The sequence below is a fragment of the Dipodomys merriami genome, unplaced genomic scaffold, assembly GCF_024711535.1.
Source record: "Dipodomys merriami isolate MVZ:Mamm:240054 unplaced genomic scaffold, mDipMer1.0.p SCAF_94, whole genome shotgun sequence".
Classification (NCBI taxonomy): domain Eukaryota; kingdom Metazoa; phylum Chordata; class Mammalia; order Rodentia; family Heteromyidae; genus Dipodomys; species Dipodomys merriami.
Window position 1 is genome coordinate 3,627,305 of NW_027206557.1, and position 16,903 is coordinate 3,644,207.

General features: G+C 47.5%; 2 protein-coding genes across 6 annotated transcripts in view; one reads left to right on the plus strand and one right to left on the minus strand.

Annotated features, from left to right (window-relative positions):
• Bbs9 (Bardet-Biedl syndrome 9) overlaps positions 1–888 on the minus strand; it is a 318,806-nt gene extending 317,918 nt beyond the window's left edge. For 2 of the 5 annotated variants that reach the window (XM_070014260.1, XM_070014259.1), the window contains exon 1: positions 751–887. The gene's annotated coding sequence lies outside the window, so the exon portion shown is untranslated. Of the gene's footprint in view, positions 1–303; positions 585–750 lie in introns of those variants that run through there. The other 3 variants (XM_070014257.1, XM_070014258.1, XM_070014261.1) reach the window with 3 other exon arrangements.
• Positions 889–3,662: 2,774 nt separating this feature from the next.
• Positions 3,663–14,774, plus strand: LOC138821772 (retinitis pigmentosa 9 protein-like). Its single transcript, XM_070014199.1, has 6 exons — positions 3,663–3,937; positions 7,109–7,139; positions 8,041–8,170; positions 9,501–9,592; positions 13,471–13,532; positions 14,218–14,774. Exons 1-6 carry the CDS (start codon positions 3,774–3,776, stop codon positions 14,414–14,416), a joined length of 678 nt encoding a protein of 225 aa, XP_069870300.1. The 5' UTR covers positions 3,663–3,773; the 3' UTR covers positions 14,417–14,774.
• Positions 14,775–16,903: the final 2,129 nt, after the last annotated feature.

Sequence of the window (16,903 nt, forward strand, 5' to 3'; positions counted from 1 at the left end):
ACCCTGGTTCACTAGCTGGGTAAGAACTCCCCAGACCTGTTGAGATGTCTCCTGAGGATGCTTGAGAGCACGTGACTTCTCCCGTGGTATTCCTAAAACCCATCCTTTGCTCAAAAATGTCCACAGGATCCCACACCCTTTGTGCTCCGGGTTCGTGTGGACGCGAACCTCCTTCTGCAAGACACCGATCACCACACATCTCCAAACATCATTTCAAGTCACTGCAGGTCTAGTCTTGTCCACGAGACAAAACACCGGCAGGGCTTCCCGTGCACGGAAGTTGGAATTCCAGATCTTTCCTACCTGATGCCAAATCAGGCGGATCCGCCTCACCTTTCCGCGAACCCCAATCCGCAGGCTTCTAAGAACCCAGGGTCGGAGCTACCGTCCTGGGTGCGGGGAGGAGCACCGCCGAACGGGCACGCCGAGACCCCGCTGAGCAGAGTACCCGAGACCCGGGCACGGCCCTGCCCGCCACCCCCACCCCCAGAGACGGCCCGGAGACGGCCGGGAGCCCGGGACACCGGGGCTGCCAGCACCGCGGGCCCCGGCTCCACCGACCGCGAGACGCTCCAGGCGAGGGGCGGCGCGGTTGTCATAGTACCGCACACCTACGGGGCTGGGAAGGCCGCACGCGGAGCCGCGGAGCCCGCCGGGCCTTGTAGTCCAGCTTGGGCAACGGGCGGCGCCTCCAACTGGGCCGGGGGCCCAAACGTGGCTTCAGCCGGGGCGGGGCCGTCCGTAAACTACCTGCTCGTCTTCCGCATAAGGGAGGGACGCAGACGGCCTTCCCAGACGGAACCCCGGCTCCTCACACGCAGGTCCTCAGATGCAGTCTGAGGAAGCCCCGCCTCCCGCGGGGAGTTGACGAGGCCACGCCCTCTGGGGGGGCTCCCTGATCCCGTCCGTTGACCTCAGGGGCGGAGCTGAGGGAGAGGGGCGGGCCCTCGGAGGGACTTAGTAGATTGACGTGTGGGCGGGGCTATCGCAGGGCGGGAGGCATGAATCAGACATCTCGAACTGTGTGCCTTGCTTGCAAGGTGGTGCCCCTAAAGACCGGGGTCATCAAGATGGTGGAGCTTTTTGAAGTTTTTTGCTTTTGTTTCCTTGAGGATTTTGGTGTGGGTGTGTGTGTTTTTAAGACACTACAACCATTTTGTATCATAACTCAGAACAATATAAATTTGGAGGAAAAAAAACTAATATTATTACTATGAGTGACGGCAACACCCATTGATACTTCTGTTTACTTTTTTTCCAGTACTAGGGATCAAACTCAAGTCTTGTACATGCTGGGCAAGGACTCTACCACTCAGCTACACTCCCAGCCTTAATTTCATTTTTAAAGATATTTTGGGGGCTGGGAAGGTGGCTCAGTGGTAGAGCGCTTGCCTTGCATGCATGAGGCCCTGGGTTTGATTCCTCAGCACCACATAAGCAAAAAGAAATAAAGCCAGAAGTGGCACTGTGGCTCAACTGGTAGAGCGCTAGCCTTGAGCTGAAGAGCTAAGGGACAGAGCCCAGGCCCAGAGTTCAAGCCCCACGACTGGACTCCCCCCCCAAAAAAAAAATATTTTTTGACAATTCCCTAATTTGAATTTTCAGTGCAATAGTGACTTCTACCCACAGTTGAAAAGCATGAACGTAGCACTTCTCAATCACAATATTTCTGAATTGTCATGTAGGAAGATTTGGCATATTATAGGCTACCATATGGTAGATTTGTTTCAAACTCAAAACTGAGTGAGTGGCTCAGCCTATAATCTTAGCTACTTGAGAGGAAGAGATTGGAGGATTGTGGTTATAGGCTAGCCAGGACTAAAAAAATTCCTGGGAAATTCACCCCAACCAATGGCTGAGTGCAATGACACACCCATATACACACATACCTTACCCCAACTATGGGGAAAGCACACTGGTCAGGCACGGTGGCAGGTGCTTGTCACCTAGCTATGCTAGGAGACACCAGTAGGAGAATCACAGCCTAGTCCCACCAGGGCATAAAGCAAAACCCTACCTAGAAAATAACCAATACAAAAAAAGACTGGGGTGTGGATCAAGCCATATAACACTTGTCTAGTAAGCACTCACCCCTTAAATTTCTTACTTCATCTTATTTCTGAATTCCTCTTCTGACACTGACCAGGACCTAGAAACACAAAACCTAGAAACCCAGTAGAGGACTCCATTAACCTTCACCTTCCAGTAACATCTACACCAAAATGTGTCCTTGGTGTTGAGTAGAGTGTGGAGCAGTACAAACGTTACATTCCTGTAACATAACCATGGTTTTCCCAGCAGTTTCCCTAGCATACCTAAACAAATACTGCCATAGCGGTCTGAGGGGACACAGGACCTGGATTATCTCTGTAAATAGGACTGCTTGGAACCACTTGCAGAACCAGACAGGATTGAAGTAAAGAGCAACTAGACAACACGGTTTCACCAGTGCTGTTTAAGTATTCATACCTCTCACCACTGTTTCAGTTCTTTCCCTTCTTTCCTTTTATTTCTTTTATTTCTTTTTCTCCTTCCTTCCTTTCTTTCTTTTTTTCTTTCTTTCTTTGTAGGTAGCAGGGCTTGAATTCAGTACCTGAGCATTGTCCCTATCTCAAAGCTAGCACTCTACCATTGTGAGTCACAATACTTTTTCCAGTTTTCTGGTGGTTGATTGGAAATAAGAGTCTCATGGTCTTTCTTAGCCCAGATGGCTTTGAACCCTGATCCTCAGAACTCAGCTCCCTGAGTAGCTAGCTGTAATCCTAGCCACTGAGGAGGTGAGATCTGAGGATGGCAGTTCAAAGCCAGCCCCGGCAGGAAAGTACATGAGACTCATCTCCAATAAACCACCAGAAAACTAGAAGTGGCGCTGTAGCTCACGTGATAGAGCGTTAGCCTTGAGCTGAAGAGCACACGGATAGCGCCCAGGTCCAGAGTTCAAGCCCCACGACCGACAAAAAATAAAAATAAATAAACACGCCAGCTGCGGTGTCACGCCTGTAATCCTAGCTACTCAGGGGACTGAGATCTGAGGATCTCGGTTCTAGCCTGGGCAGGAAAGTCCACAACACTCATCTCCAATAAACCACCAGAAAACCGGAAGTGATGCTACAGCTCAAGTGGTAGAGTGTTCACCTTGAGCTGAAGAGCTGAGGGACAGTGCCCAGGCCCAGAGTTCAAGTCCCACGACCGACAAAAATGAAAAAAATAAATAAAAACACATCTGGGCGCCAGTGGCTCATACATGTAAGCCTAACTGCTCAGGAGGCTGAGATCTGAGAATCGCCGTTCAACCCCAGCCCAGGTAGATAAGTCCTTGAGGCTCTTATCTCCAATTAACCGCTTGAAAACCGGAAGTGGCCATGTGGCTCAAAGTGGCAATGCTAGCCTTGAGCAAAAGAACTCAGTGACAGTGCCCAGGCCGTGAGTTCAAGCCCAACTGCCAAAAACATAAGTCAATAAACTTATTAATTCTGATTCTAACATGCGTATCTAGTGGGGAGACGGTCAGCGGTAAGACCACACAAGACCCCCACTTGTGTGAGGGGCTCCGGCCTGCAGGCCCGACCTGTACCGGAGGGGGCGTGGCCTGCGGCCCTGACGCTCCCGGAAGTCCTCTCCGGCCTCGCCCTCTCCCCAACGCTGCCAGGGGGCGCCCGCGGCCTGGCTGCTGGAAGCGGGGCTCGGAGCACCGATTTGAGGACCCTCGGCGGGAAGGCGGGGCCGGGGAGGAGGAGGTGCCCGGAGCCGTCCCGGGAGCCCCGCGGGCCGCGATGTCGACCCAGCGGCGGCGCGACGACGCAGGGTCGGAGGCGCGGGCGGGGGGCGCGCGGCGGCAGCGGGAACCGGCGGAGCAGGAGCTGCAGCGGCGCCGGGAGCTGAAACGGCGGCGCCGGGACGCGCAGCAGCTGCAGCAGCTGCAGCACCTGGAGTCCTTGTGAGTCAGCGGGGCGCGGGTGGGCCGGGGCAGGGGTGGGGGCGGGGAAGATGGGCGTGGGGGGCGCAGGAGGGCGGAGATGGGGGTGGGAGATAGTGATGAGGGCTGGGGCCGGGAGGGGGCGGGGAAGGCGAGGGGAGGGATGTGCTGGAGGGGGGAGGTGGCAATTGAGGGGCGGGAGGGTGGCGTGGGGGGGGTAGAGGTGGGAGTTGGGGAGGGGCAGGAGTGTGGTAGGGATAGAGGAGGAAGTTGGGGAGGGGGCAGGGGTGTGGTGGGGGCAGAGGTGGGAGTTGGGGTGCGGGGCGCGGGTGTCGCGCGCAGGTCCTCGGTCCCCCCGGGGCCATGGAGGAGTCCAGGCCGTTGGGCAGCCCCGTCGGGTGGCGGGTGATGGAAGGACGCGCTCCGCGGGGTGTCCGGGTCTGAGCCCGGGTCGGGGGCAGCAACTGGCGGGCGACAGAGGGGACGGAAGGATTGCGGGGTCACCGCCCTCGGGAGAAGAAACCTGAAATGGAATTAGACTGAGGGGGGAAACCCTGTTCGTTTGTTTTCCTGTCTCCACCGCCGGCCTCTCTCGGTGACTTTTCTTTTGACTTCTGTCTTCCCGTCTTACGATTGCTTGGTTTTTCTTTCTGTGCCTCAGCGAGTGCGCGGTTGGAAGGACTCCGATGATCCTTCCCCGGCCTTGTGAGACACAAGGAGGCACCGAGGCTCAGGGTTGTGTCCGGAACCTCTCCGGGGATCAGGCTGTGAGATGCCCAGGTCCGCAAGTGGAGACCCAGGGTCAGCAGGTGGGCTTACTCTACTGGGCTCCACAAAAGTCTTCAGTCCCCTACCTGGGGCTGGGGTGAGAGCCCTGGGCCTGCCCTGCCTTACCAGGGTCTAGTGTGCTGGGGCCTCCTGGCTCCAGGAAAGCCCAGGCTTCAGACCCATCTCCCCCACTCCATGGTCACCAAAGTGTCTTTCTCCCATGTTTCTTTTTATTCTCTGGCTGCCTTTCCTTCTTGAGACACGGTCTTATTAACCCAGGTTGATCTTGACTTTTCATCCTCCTGCCTCAGCCCTCTCCTCCTGAGTGGGATTACAGATGTGTGCCATGACACAGCCCCTGGGGAGGAAGATAGATAGCAGGCAGGTGCCTTGGCCTTGTTATAAGCTAGCACACGGTGGAGTTTCTCAAGTTGAATCCGAGTTTATTCATCCTTATGAATTGGATGGGCCTTCCTTATATCTCCTCACTTTTTTGTTTGCTTTATTTATTTATTTATTTATTTATTTATTTATTTATTTATTTATTTATTTATTTTGGTCAGTCATGGGGCTTGAATTCAGGGCCTGGGCACTGTCCCTGAGCTTTTTTACTCAAGGCTAGTACTCTGCCACCTTGAGCCATAGTGCTACTTCCGCTTTTCTGATGATTAATGGGAGATAGGAGTTTCATGGACTTTCCTTCCCAGGCTGGTTTTGAACCATTATCCTCAAATCTCAGCCTCCTGAGTAGCTATCATTACAAGCATGCTGTGAGCCACTGGGGCACAACCTATGTCTCCTTACTTTCACAGTACTTATCTCTCCTTGACCCTAGGCAGGCAGCCACAAAGTGGTTCAGACCTCTCAGTCACTGAAGACCACCTGGGTGTGTCTTGTCTCTCTGGAGGCAGGCCTGTCAAATGTTTAACAGTCAGCACAGAGCTAAACAGCTTTAGGCACCTGAACATATTCCAGTTTCCTGATTGCACATATATAGCACTTAAGTATGTCTTTGCAACTTTTTTTGTGTGTATGTGTGCCAGTACTGGGGCTCAAACTTGGGGTCTCATGCTTTTGCTTGGCTTTTTTGCTCAATGCTGGTGCGCTTATCACTTGAGCCATACCTCTACTTCTAGCTTTTTGCTTGTTAATTGGAGATAAGAGTCTCCTACAGACTTTTCTGCCCAGTCTGGCTTTGAATCATAATCCTCAGATTCAGCCTCCTGAATAGGATTACAGACAAGAACCACTGGTGCCAACCTGACACTTAAATTTTAAATGTACCTACCACATTCATGGATTGGCTTGCTCAAGGAATAAATACTGCCTTATGAACCAGTTATAAAATGGCCTTTTAGGGAGTACAATGTTAATACCATATTTCAGAGTCTGTAATTGCAAGATATTCCTTTTTGTCCCGGCAAGAACACAATACTTACCATGTATTTGGACCTCAGTTTAATTGGCCATATGTTGTTTGTACAACTCTCAAAGCTCAGAATGAAGGAATTTTTTTATTTATATATTTTACTATCAGTGCATGAAGCAATGCCTTAACTAAGATGCTAATAAATCACTACCCAGGATTCACTTTTTTTTCCCCCTAAGGTAATTCTGTCCCCCCACAACATTCCTTTACAAAGTATTTTAGCATCCACTTTGGAAGTAGTACTGTACCAAATCCAAGAAGCTAAATCAATTCAGACCCAGTCTTTTTTTTTTGAAATCTGGGCTTGGGCGCTGTCCCTGCACTCTTTAGCTCAAGGTGAGCACTCTACCACTTTAGCCACAGAGGCACTTCTGATTTCCTAGTGGTTTTATTGGAGATAAGAGTCTCAAATGTCACAGGGGTTCTCATCCATCATCCACTGATGTGTTTCTCCCATGTATTAGAGAAGACAGGAAAACTCTCACCTTCCTTTTGCCTAATTCCCCCCTTTCCTGAAGGACCTCTCAACACTGCAGACATACATGGAGAACCAAAATGAGGAAAGCATGTCATTAGGTGTCTCCATCCTTTCCAGTTAATACTCAGAAGCATTAACATACATGAGTAACAACCTAGAACTTGGAGAGATGATGCACAGATTGAGCTGAGACCACCACAGCCTGCTTTGGAGGCCATGGGGTACTGTGAAGAGCACTAGAGCTGCTCTTACAGCATAAACCTGTCCTGCCATCCTTTTTCCCAAATGTAAATTTGCATACCCTGCCCTCTGGGTCTCTGGGAGCACAGGCCCCAGTTAGTGTCTGTTGCCCAAAGAAGGCTGGATTGGAGTCTGGGGACTTCTACTCTGCAACTTCCTGGTGAAAGCTCACTGCTAAAATCCCTACAAGTGCCAGAGCTCTGCTTCACATCTAGCTGAACACATCTATTCTGTTGACACAGTGAATGAAGTTTTGCTTTTTGTTTTTATCTTCTAGTTATGAAAAACCTCCTCCTGGGCTTATCAAGGTGAGTGTGAGGTTGGTACTGTCACTCCACAGGCTGTGCTTGCAGCCTCAGTAACTAGGAAAAATGGTTGCATGGTACCTTGAGTATATGAGGGCTTTGGTGGGGTTCTTGGGGAGGGGGGATCTGTTAGTTTGTTGCTGTTTTTGAGAAAGTATTTCACCATATTGCCCAGGCTGCACTCAAATTCACTACATAGTATAGGCACAGCTCTGCCTCCATATCCTGAATGCTGGGATTGTGACAACACTTGGCTTTGCATGTTTCAAACCTCCTTTCATGGAAAACCTCTCTCCTCCATGGAATTGAATCAGCCATGTTTCCCCTTTCTGAGGAAGCAGTGCAGGCTCCCAAGGGCTCCTCTGCCATGGCTCCCTCACTGGTGACATCTTCAGGAACTCTGCCATGTACCTGGTCTGCCTCACCAGGGTTGGAGTATACCCCACCCTCAGTATACCCTGGGCTGGGGTCTCACTAGAGCTCTGCTGTAGGGACCCCACATGGCTCCCTTTTGGGCTGTTGCAGTGAGAGGACTCAGAGAGCCCACAGAATGTCACAGGCTGTCTCTAGTATTCTGTGTAGCCTGGCCTGCTTCGGTTCTTATACATGCTCCTGCCTGACACATATCTGGCGTGGTAAAACCTTTGGAGTCTTAACTTCTGTCAGAATACATCACTTACAGATCATCCTCCAGTAGCAGCTGCATTGATTTTCAGATCCTTGTCTTCTGTGAGGTCTCATTGTTTCTCCTGTCAGGAGTAACTGGTCTCTCCAGTTCCTGGGGTGATCAGGGATGGCCTTGGACACCACTGTGCAGGACAAGCAGGCAGTAGTAAGGTCCTGGGAAGGAGGAGCAGAAGCCAGTGCTTTCCCTTGTTGCTTACATGTGCTTTCCTTCCCATAGGAAGACGAGACTAAGCCGGAAGACTGCATACCGGATGTTCCAGGCAACGAGCATGCCAGGGAGTTTCTGGCTCACGCGCCAACTAAAGGACTGTGGATGCCCCTGGGGAAAGAAGTCAAGGTTATGCAGTGTGAGTATACAGGGTGTCAGGTATATTCCATGAAATACAGGTGTATACCAAATATCCCAGTGTGTTAACTTCCATAACTTCATCTCAGTGTGCCCTTTGTAAAGTCCTGAATGCTCTCCATTTCTAGAAAAGGAAAGAGCTTGCTCAGGCTGGTGAAAAGTCCCGGAGTAGGGCAGAGCTAGCTTTGACCCAAGTCCAGTGATCTTTGCTCAGGACCTCACTGCCCTGGAGTCCTCTTCCCAGTGATCTGCTGTACAGAAAATTGTTGAATGCTGAACCTGATAGGGTCTCAGGGTGTTTCAGAGGGCTTCTGGGTTGCCCTCTCTCAGTGGTACTAGGTGGTCCCTTCAAATACCTGAAACGAGACAGCCTGGACCACAGCCCAAGTCGAGCTTGCCATGTCTGCACTTTGCCCACCAGAGCAGTCATATCTCGGAGAGCATAAAAAAATTTTGAAAAGAATAAAGACTCCATGGTTATTTTCATAGCCAAGCCCAGGGAATAGAATTTTCTTTCATCACAAAGGTTGAGAAAGCACCAGAACTGCATGCAATGTGGGCCTGGGCACACTGTGAGGTCTGTGCTTTACGAAATTCCTGGAACTGTGAACTTGAACCATGCACATGTGCTCAGCTGCTTGTAAGAACAGATGTCACTAAGTGCACAGTTGCCCTGTTCTGCAGGTGGAGTTCCACCAGGGTTGTGATGCCATTCACATTTTCAGAGAACTGGTGACTGAGTTTCCTTAAAACTGAGGGAATTAGGGCTACAAAGGTGGCTTAGTGGTAGAGTGCTTGCACGCATTAGGCCTTGGGTCCGATTCCTCAGCACCACATAAGCAGAAAAAGCCACAAGTGGTGCTGTGGCTCAAGTGGTAGAGCGCTAGCCTTGAGCTGAAGAGCTGAAGGACAGTGCTCAGGCCCAGAGTTTAAGCCCCATGACCAAAAAACAAACAAACAAAAACTGAGGGAATTGTACAGTAGCTGATTCAATCTTGTGTTTCTAAATGAGACTTTGTACCACTTGGTGAATGGAAAAGATTCATTCTTAAAGACAGAGTAAGACACACGAAAGATAAATTCATATCTACAATAAGTCTACATCACATTGCTTCATAAACACTGGTTAGGGAACATTCACTTCTAAGCTACAGTACTTAAGGCTGGGTGGGGAAGCAGCTGGCTTACTTGTTTTCTGGGATGTCACTTTCTTATGTCACCCACTGTTGGCCTCTGCATTTAGAACTGCATCATCTAGTCTCAGGAAAGAAAACTTCACTGTGAGAAACCGCATTGCCTTACAGAAATATCTCCCTTTTTCTTTGTTTTAGGTTGGCGTTGCAAACGGTATGGTCACCGAACAGGCGACAAAGAATGCCCTTTCTTTATCAAAGGCAACCAAAAGTTAGAGCAGTTCAGAGTAGTAAGTAAACCTGCAGTGTTGATTTACATTGATCATAGATTGTGGACAGTTGTGAGCCAGATTGTCATCAGCAAATGAGTTATCACAGAAAGGTGTTCCCATAAGTCTCTTGGCCAAAGCATGCCTTGATTACCACACTTGGGTGACACGATTAGCTCTGTTAAAGTGTTCTGTACTTAGGCACAGTGGTTACTCAAGAAGGCTGGGGCAGAAGGAGCGCTAGTTTGAGGCCAGCCTATACAATCTGGAGAGACCCTACTGTCTCCAAGTAACACATTTTTGTCCAGCTTTGTGTACACTAACAGACAATATGCAGAAGAGGATGAGGTAGGAGCATCACACACTGGATGCCAGCCTGCAAGGGTGGGTAAGAGATTCACAAAGTTCCATGCCAGCCTGCAAGGAAAAAAAAATTTAAGGAATTTAATGTATATAGCTTCATAGTAGAGTTCTTACCTAGGATTTAATCCACGGTACTCCCAAAATAAAAAGATTTTTACTTCTACCTTAGGGACATCAGTCTCTTTTTAAAGCAGACTGTTCAGATCCCCTTTAACTTTCTCTCTCTCTCTCTCTCTCTCTCTCTCTATATATATATATATGTATATATATATAGATATAGATATATACATACATAGTCATGTTGCATTACTAAAATTAACCCTTTCACTTCCCAGATTCTTATAAACATTAAATGTTTTACTGTTTTAAGCTGTTTTCTCTCTAGATTACAGTAAGACAGATCACCCATTTCCTTGTGTATTTTTACAAAATCACTCCATGGGAGGTATGAATTCACATGTTGTAACTACTTCTACCAAAAATATGCTACTGTGTGAATGTACTAGGATTATTATGTTTATCAACATGGGGTCAAAGCCAGGTGTGGTGATGTACATCTGTAATTCCAGCGCTCTAGAGCCTAAGGCAGGCGCGCGTGCGCGCACGCGCGCACACACACACACACACACACACACACACACACACACACACACACACACACACACACACACACACACACACACACACACACACACACACACACACACACACACACACACACACACACACACACACGAACAAAATTCTCCCAACTTTTGTTGAGATGAAACCCACGGCTTCTTGTATTAGAGGCAAGTGCTCTAATCGTAACCTGCAGCCGCATTATGATTTAGGTTGTGTAATGTAGGAAAATACTTGCAAAAACCTAAGTGAAAACTCATAGAGCTGGCCAGGCACTGGTGGCTTATGCCTGTAATCCTGGCTACTCAGGAGGCTGAGATCTGAGGATTGTGGCTCAAAGACAGCCTGAGCAGGAAAGTTCCCCTGAGACTCTTTATCTCCAGTTAACCACTCAAAAACTGGAAGTAGAGCTGTGGCTCAAAGTATCAGAGTTCTAGCCTTGGGCAAAAGAGCTCAGGGATAGTGCCCAGGTCCTTAGCTCAAGCCCTATAACCAACAAAAAAAGAAAAAATAAAAGAAAGCTGTGTATATGTATCATATGATTCAAATTCTTCATATTAAAAATACACTAGAGATTAATGAGAATTCACCTGGAAAATGAGATGATAGATTTTTTTTAATTTACTCATACATATTTATTTCAGCAAGTGATCTACCTCTGAACAATATGTTCTTTACGTTTGTTTTATAATATTTGAAAATTTCTGCAATAAATGGTTTAATCACTGTGGAAAAGGCTCGGAAGGCAGACAGGTTTAAGTCTTGGTTCCAGATGTTTCAGTCCCCAGCCAGTTAGCTCCACTGCTGTTGGGCATGCCCACCTTCTGGCAGCTGAAGGCAGTGACAAGAGGTAGAACAAGGCACAGCCTTCAGAGATATGCCCCTAGTACCTATTTCCTACAGCCAAATCAGCCTCCTAGAAGCCTGTTAGTATAAGCCTTCCAGTGGATTAACTTGTTCACCAAGCTAGGCCCTGATGATCCAGTCAACTCTGAATCTACCACCCTGCTAAGGCACAGCACATAGGCTATATTCCCTCTTTAGGGGATACTTCACACACATACCATATATGCGTGTATGGGGTGGTTTGTGGGGCTTGTTTTGTTTTTTGTTTAAGTAATCATATAAAGGTATTTCAACATATTGGCAAGTACAATGCATCTTGATCAATGCCACCCCTTTTATCAGTTTCCTGATCTCCTCAAATCTAATCCATACCTTCAAGTTACCTGGGTCTATATATGCATATATATGCATATTTGATGTTGAGAATTGGACCTGGGGCATTGTATACTTTACCGATAGCCTTTTCCTTTGGTTTTTATTTTGTATGGAGACCAGGTCTTGCTATGTAGCCCAGGCTGGCCTCAAACTCAATCTTTCTGCCTCAGCTCTGAAGAGCTGGGGTGGTAAGCACATACAACCACGTTAAGCTGTCCTTTTTTGTTAAAATGAGATCATGAGATAATTCACTTCTCATATTTCTTCTAAGTATATCCTTATATATAAGTACTAGGAGCTACTTAGTAAATTATGTAATTGTAGAATGTATTTTCCTGGGCTGGGAAGGTGGCCCAGTGTTAGAGCGTTTGCCTTGCATGCATGAGGCCCTGGGTTCAATTCCTCAGCACCACATAAGCAAAAAGAAAAAAGCCAGAAGTGGTGCTGTGGCTCAAGTGGTAGAGCTGAAAAGCTGAGGGACAGGCCCAGGCCCAGAGTTCAGTCCACATGACCGGACCCCAAAAATAAATAAATAAAATTTATTTTAAAAAAAGAATGTATTTTCCATACTGAACAAAATGAGCCTTAGTTTTTGCCACCAAGAACAAGAGTGCTTGTCTTTCCAGAGTCAGTTTGCAGACAGTACCAGATGTCTGTATACCCAGAGTCTTTGGAATTTGAATCTATCTGTATGTTCTGATAAGTGGTCTTTCTTATGTATCACTTTGCAACTCAAGTTTATATTCACTGATCTTGGACAGCTGTCCACATGTACTTCCCAAGTTTCATAGCTCTACACCACAGTTTATTTAGATATTCTTCTTAAAGATTATTTGTTTCCTGTGTTTTCCTTTTTCTTTCTTTCTTTTTTTTTGGTTGGTCGTGGGGTTTGAGCTCTCATCTTGGGCGCTGTCCCTGCACTCTTCAGCTCAAGGTGAGTGCTCTACTGCTTGAGCCACAATGCCACTTTTGGTTTTCTAGTGGTTTATTGGAGATAAGAATCTCATGGACTTTCCTGCCCTGGCTGGCTTTGAACCGTAATCCTCAGATCTCAGCCTCCTAAGTAGCTAGGATTACAGGCGTGAGCCACTGGTGCCCGGCTCCTGTGTTTTTCTAATTAGAGAAGTATTTTTGTAGCTGTAATGATTTTGTAGTCAGTTAAGTCCTTTAAAAGGAGTATAGCCTCAGCACCAGTGGCTCATGCTTGTAATTCTAGCCACTCAGAAGGCTGAGTCTGAGAATCACAGCCAGTCTGAGCAGGAAAGTCTGAGACTCTTATCTCCAATTAAGCACTGAAAAGCCAGAAATGGAGGTATGGGAGAGCATTAGCCTTGAGCAAAGGGTAAGGGACAGCACCCAGGCCCTGAGTTTAAGCGCCAGGACTGGCGCGCACACACACAAATGTGTGTGTGTGTGTATATATACATATGTATACATATATATATATATATATATATATATATATATATATAGCAACTAAAAGTAGATCATGATAGACATAGTGGTAACAGCCTGAAATCTAGGCATTTAGGAGGGTAAAGTAGGAGGATCACAAATTTGAGGCCAGCCTAAACTACATAATGTAATTTTTTAAGAAAAAAAAAAACCTCCACTAACACTGGTTTTGATGACATAAAATTTAATTTTTACTTGGCAAGTCTTTGAAACCTAACCCAACCTTCTCTCACCCTCAGGCACATGAAGACCCTATGTATGACATCATTCGAGAGAATAAAAGGCACGAGAAGGACGTGAGGTGATGTCATATGACCTAACATCCTCCCACAGTCTTAGATTATACAATGTTTAGACCACCATTCTAGTACTGGGGGGCTGGTCCTGTGAACATGTTCCTGTAGCTGTGAATGGTGGGAGACAGGTGCCACATCCCAGAAGGCTGATATGAAGGGCAGGGACCAGCCAGCCTCCTGTGGTTTTAAAAGCACTATGGGGTCATCAATTGACAATTCTAGTTTGTTTGTTTTAGATAGGGTATGACTATCTAGTCTAGGTTGGGTGTGGATTTTCCATCCTCCCACCTCAGCTTCCAGCTGGGATTCTAGGTGTATACAAGGGCACAACAAAACCAGCTCTAATCTAGTTTTTACTTCATTATTGTGGAGGACCTAATCTTTTTTAAAAAATTAGACATGATTTAAAGAGAGGGTTGAAAAAAGTAACTTATTTTTTTCCAGCTAGATACACTGAATTGTACTTGAGGTAGATTGCAATGAAATTGAGCAAGGAGGGAAGTTTCAATAAATATGCCTCTGCTAGAAATGATAAAGACTGGGATCATGCAGAAGTGGACAGTGGAGTGTAGGTGTTGCCTCTAGTGATACAGTTGTTCCCCACTCTCCCCCCAAAGCTGCTTTTAAGTTGTCTGTGTACAGAAAAACACTCAGTGACAGATCACATCCCCCGACCTGTTCTGTGTTTAGGATACAGCAGTTAAAGCAGTTGCTGGAGGATTCTACCTCAGACGAAGATGGGAGCAGCTCTAGCTCCTCTGAGTGTAAAGAGAAGCACAAGAAAAAGAAGAAGAAGGAAAAGCATAAAAAAAGGAAGAAAGAGAAGAAAAAGAAGAAAAAACAGAAGCATAAGTCTTCCAAGTCAAGTTCAAGTTCAGACTCGGAATGATGGGGGGTCCTCAAGTACTGGAAGAGCAGAGGAAGATGGGATGAGAGTCAGGATATAGACCCAGAGGGGACAGTCATCACATTGTGGATGCTCATCCCTTCCCATGACCAACTGACTCCCAGCAGGGTGGGTTGTCTTCCCAGGTGCTGCCTGGGGCTGGGCCAGTTCCAGGCAGGAGAGTGGCTTGGGTGTCTTCCCTGTTGGTCCCTGGAGTTGGTGCCTATAGAATGCTTCAGGGCGTGGGATAAGGGAGCTGCCCCAGCCTTGCCCGCCATCCTGGGCAACTCAGTGCCCACAGGCCTCGGGCTGGACCCTTCTGTTGTTGAGGGTAATAAAAGTTCATGATTTATTTTTTAAAGTGTAGTCATCTATTCATGAACAGCATGGACATGTAGAATGAATTTCAAAGGTTTCATCCTGGACTCATTTTTACCCCAGTTACTACCCAGAGGTTCCTGTTCTTGCTTACAGTTGTAGTGAACTTGCCAGTATGTCATGAACACATAGGACACTTTTTTTGGGGAGGGAGACTTGAACTTGGGGCTTGGGCACTGACTCTGAGCTCTTTTTACTCAAGGCTAGCACTATCATTTGAGCAGCTCCACTTCCAGTTTCCTGGTAGTTAATTGGAGATAGGCTTCTCATGGATTTTCTTGCCTGTGCTGGCTTTGAACCATGATCCTCAGATCTCAGCCTTCTGGGTAGCTAGGATCATAGGCGAGAGCCACCAGTACACATAGGGCTTTCTATGTACAAATGTATGTTGTTCCTTTTTAAATTTAACGGTATAAATGTGATCTTTGGTCTAGTATGCATGGCCCTGTTGCCCTATAAAAGGTGCACATTTATATTCACTTTATAACTAGCAACTAGGTTGGAGAGGATTCCTACAATAAGAAATTGTGTGTGCTTATCTGGCAATTACCAGGGTCCCAACCTTTACACAGAGGTATTGACCCAGAAAGTTTATAGGGGAAATACTAACTGGGCCAGCTAGCCATATCCCAGAATATACCCCTCACTTCCTGCCTCCCCCATGAACACAGCCTGCTTGCCTGTAACCTTGTAGCTTATGATGGGCTGCAGCAAGGGACAGGGAGGTGCCTGTGTTGAGAGAAGACATTCTCTCATTGAGCCAAAGTACAGTTGGATCTTGCCCAATGGCAAGTGTGTTGGCATCCATCATAGACAACTGCTATTCCCCTGTTCATTTAGGGTTCAGAATCTTACTACTTCCTTCAATAATGAGGGGTAATGCAGTGCATAGAAGACTCATTCCAGGCCTAGAGGACCCACCTGTCTCGGGAATGCTCCAGTTTTGGCTTTGGAAAACCACCTTAGGAGCACAGGATGCCTATACTCCAATTGCCAGGTCTTGGGAAGAATTCTGGGGTTCATTTGTTTTTATATTGCTGGGGATTGAGTGCTTACCCAGTCTAGGCAAGCGTACCACTGAGTCATAATCAGACCCCCCTGGTTTTGTTTCTCAAAGCCAAGGGCCATTTGAGTCCATCTTTTCCTTCCATTGATCTTTGTCATCTCTCCCCAGTTCCTATACAATGTCTGCTAGGTAAAAGTTAGACCTGACTGCCAATGACAGCCTTTAGGAGGCTGAGGCAAGAAAATCAAAAGTTCAGCTGGGCATGGAGGGCTCTTGTCTGTAATCCTAGCTACTCAGATCTGAGCATCATGGTCAAGCTAACCTAGCCAGAAAAGTCCATGAGACTCATCTCTACCAAAAAGTCAGAAGTAGAGCTGTGGCTCAAGTGGTAGAGTACTAGCCTTGAGCAAAATATCTCAGAGACAAGTGCCCAGGCTGGAGTTCAAGTCCCAGGACCAGCACACAGACAAAAAAGTTAAAGGCAATCGTGGGCTACTAACAAGAGCCTGATTCAAAGAAAAGACAAAAACACCTAAGAGCCAGAAAGCTGAGTTCTGGGAGTTGTGATTTGAGCCAGCCTGGCAGACAAATCCAGGAAATTTATTCCAAATAGCAAAAGGCTGGGAGTGGAGTTGTGTCCAAATGGTAGAACACCAGCCATGACAGAAAAAGTGTAAGAAGTCGAGTTCGAGTCCCACTACTGGGACTTGAATTATTAATTTAAAAAATAGCCACAGCACTGGCAGAATGCTGGCCTAACAGGTTCAAGGCCCAGTTCAATTTCGGGGCAGGGAGCGGGGAAGATAACAATGTAGATTACAAATCTATCAGCTCTCAAAGGAAGGCAGTGGCCATGAGCAGCAGTGTGCTGTTCACCTGTTCAGATCTTCATGGCCTCTCCAGGACCGGCATCAGCCCTCGGACGGTCGCTGCCCCCGGAGTCCTAACAGCCCCCGACCTCGTGATCGTGGTGCGCAGAATCAGTTTTGTTTAGTACTTCAGTTTAAACGCAAGGCGCTGTACCAGCTAGGCCCCATGTGCGTGGGTTACGCAGAGACAGCGGGAATCAGCCGGGAGCCTGTAACGCGGGGCTGCCAGCACCGCGG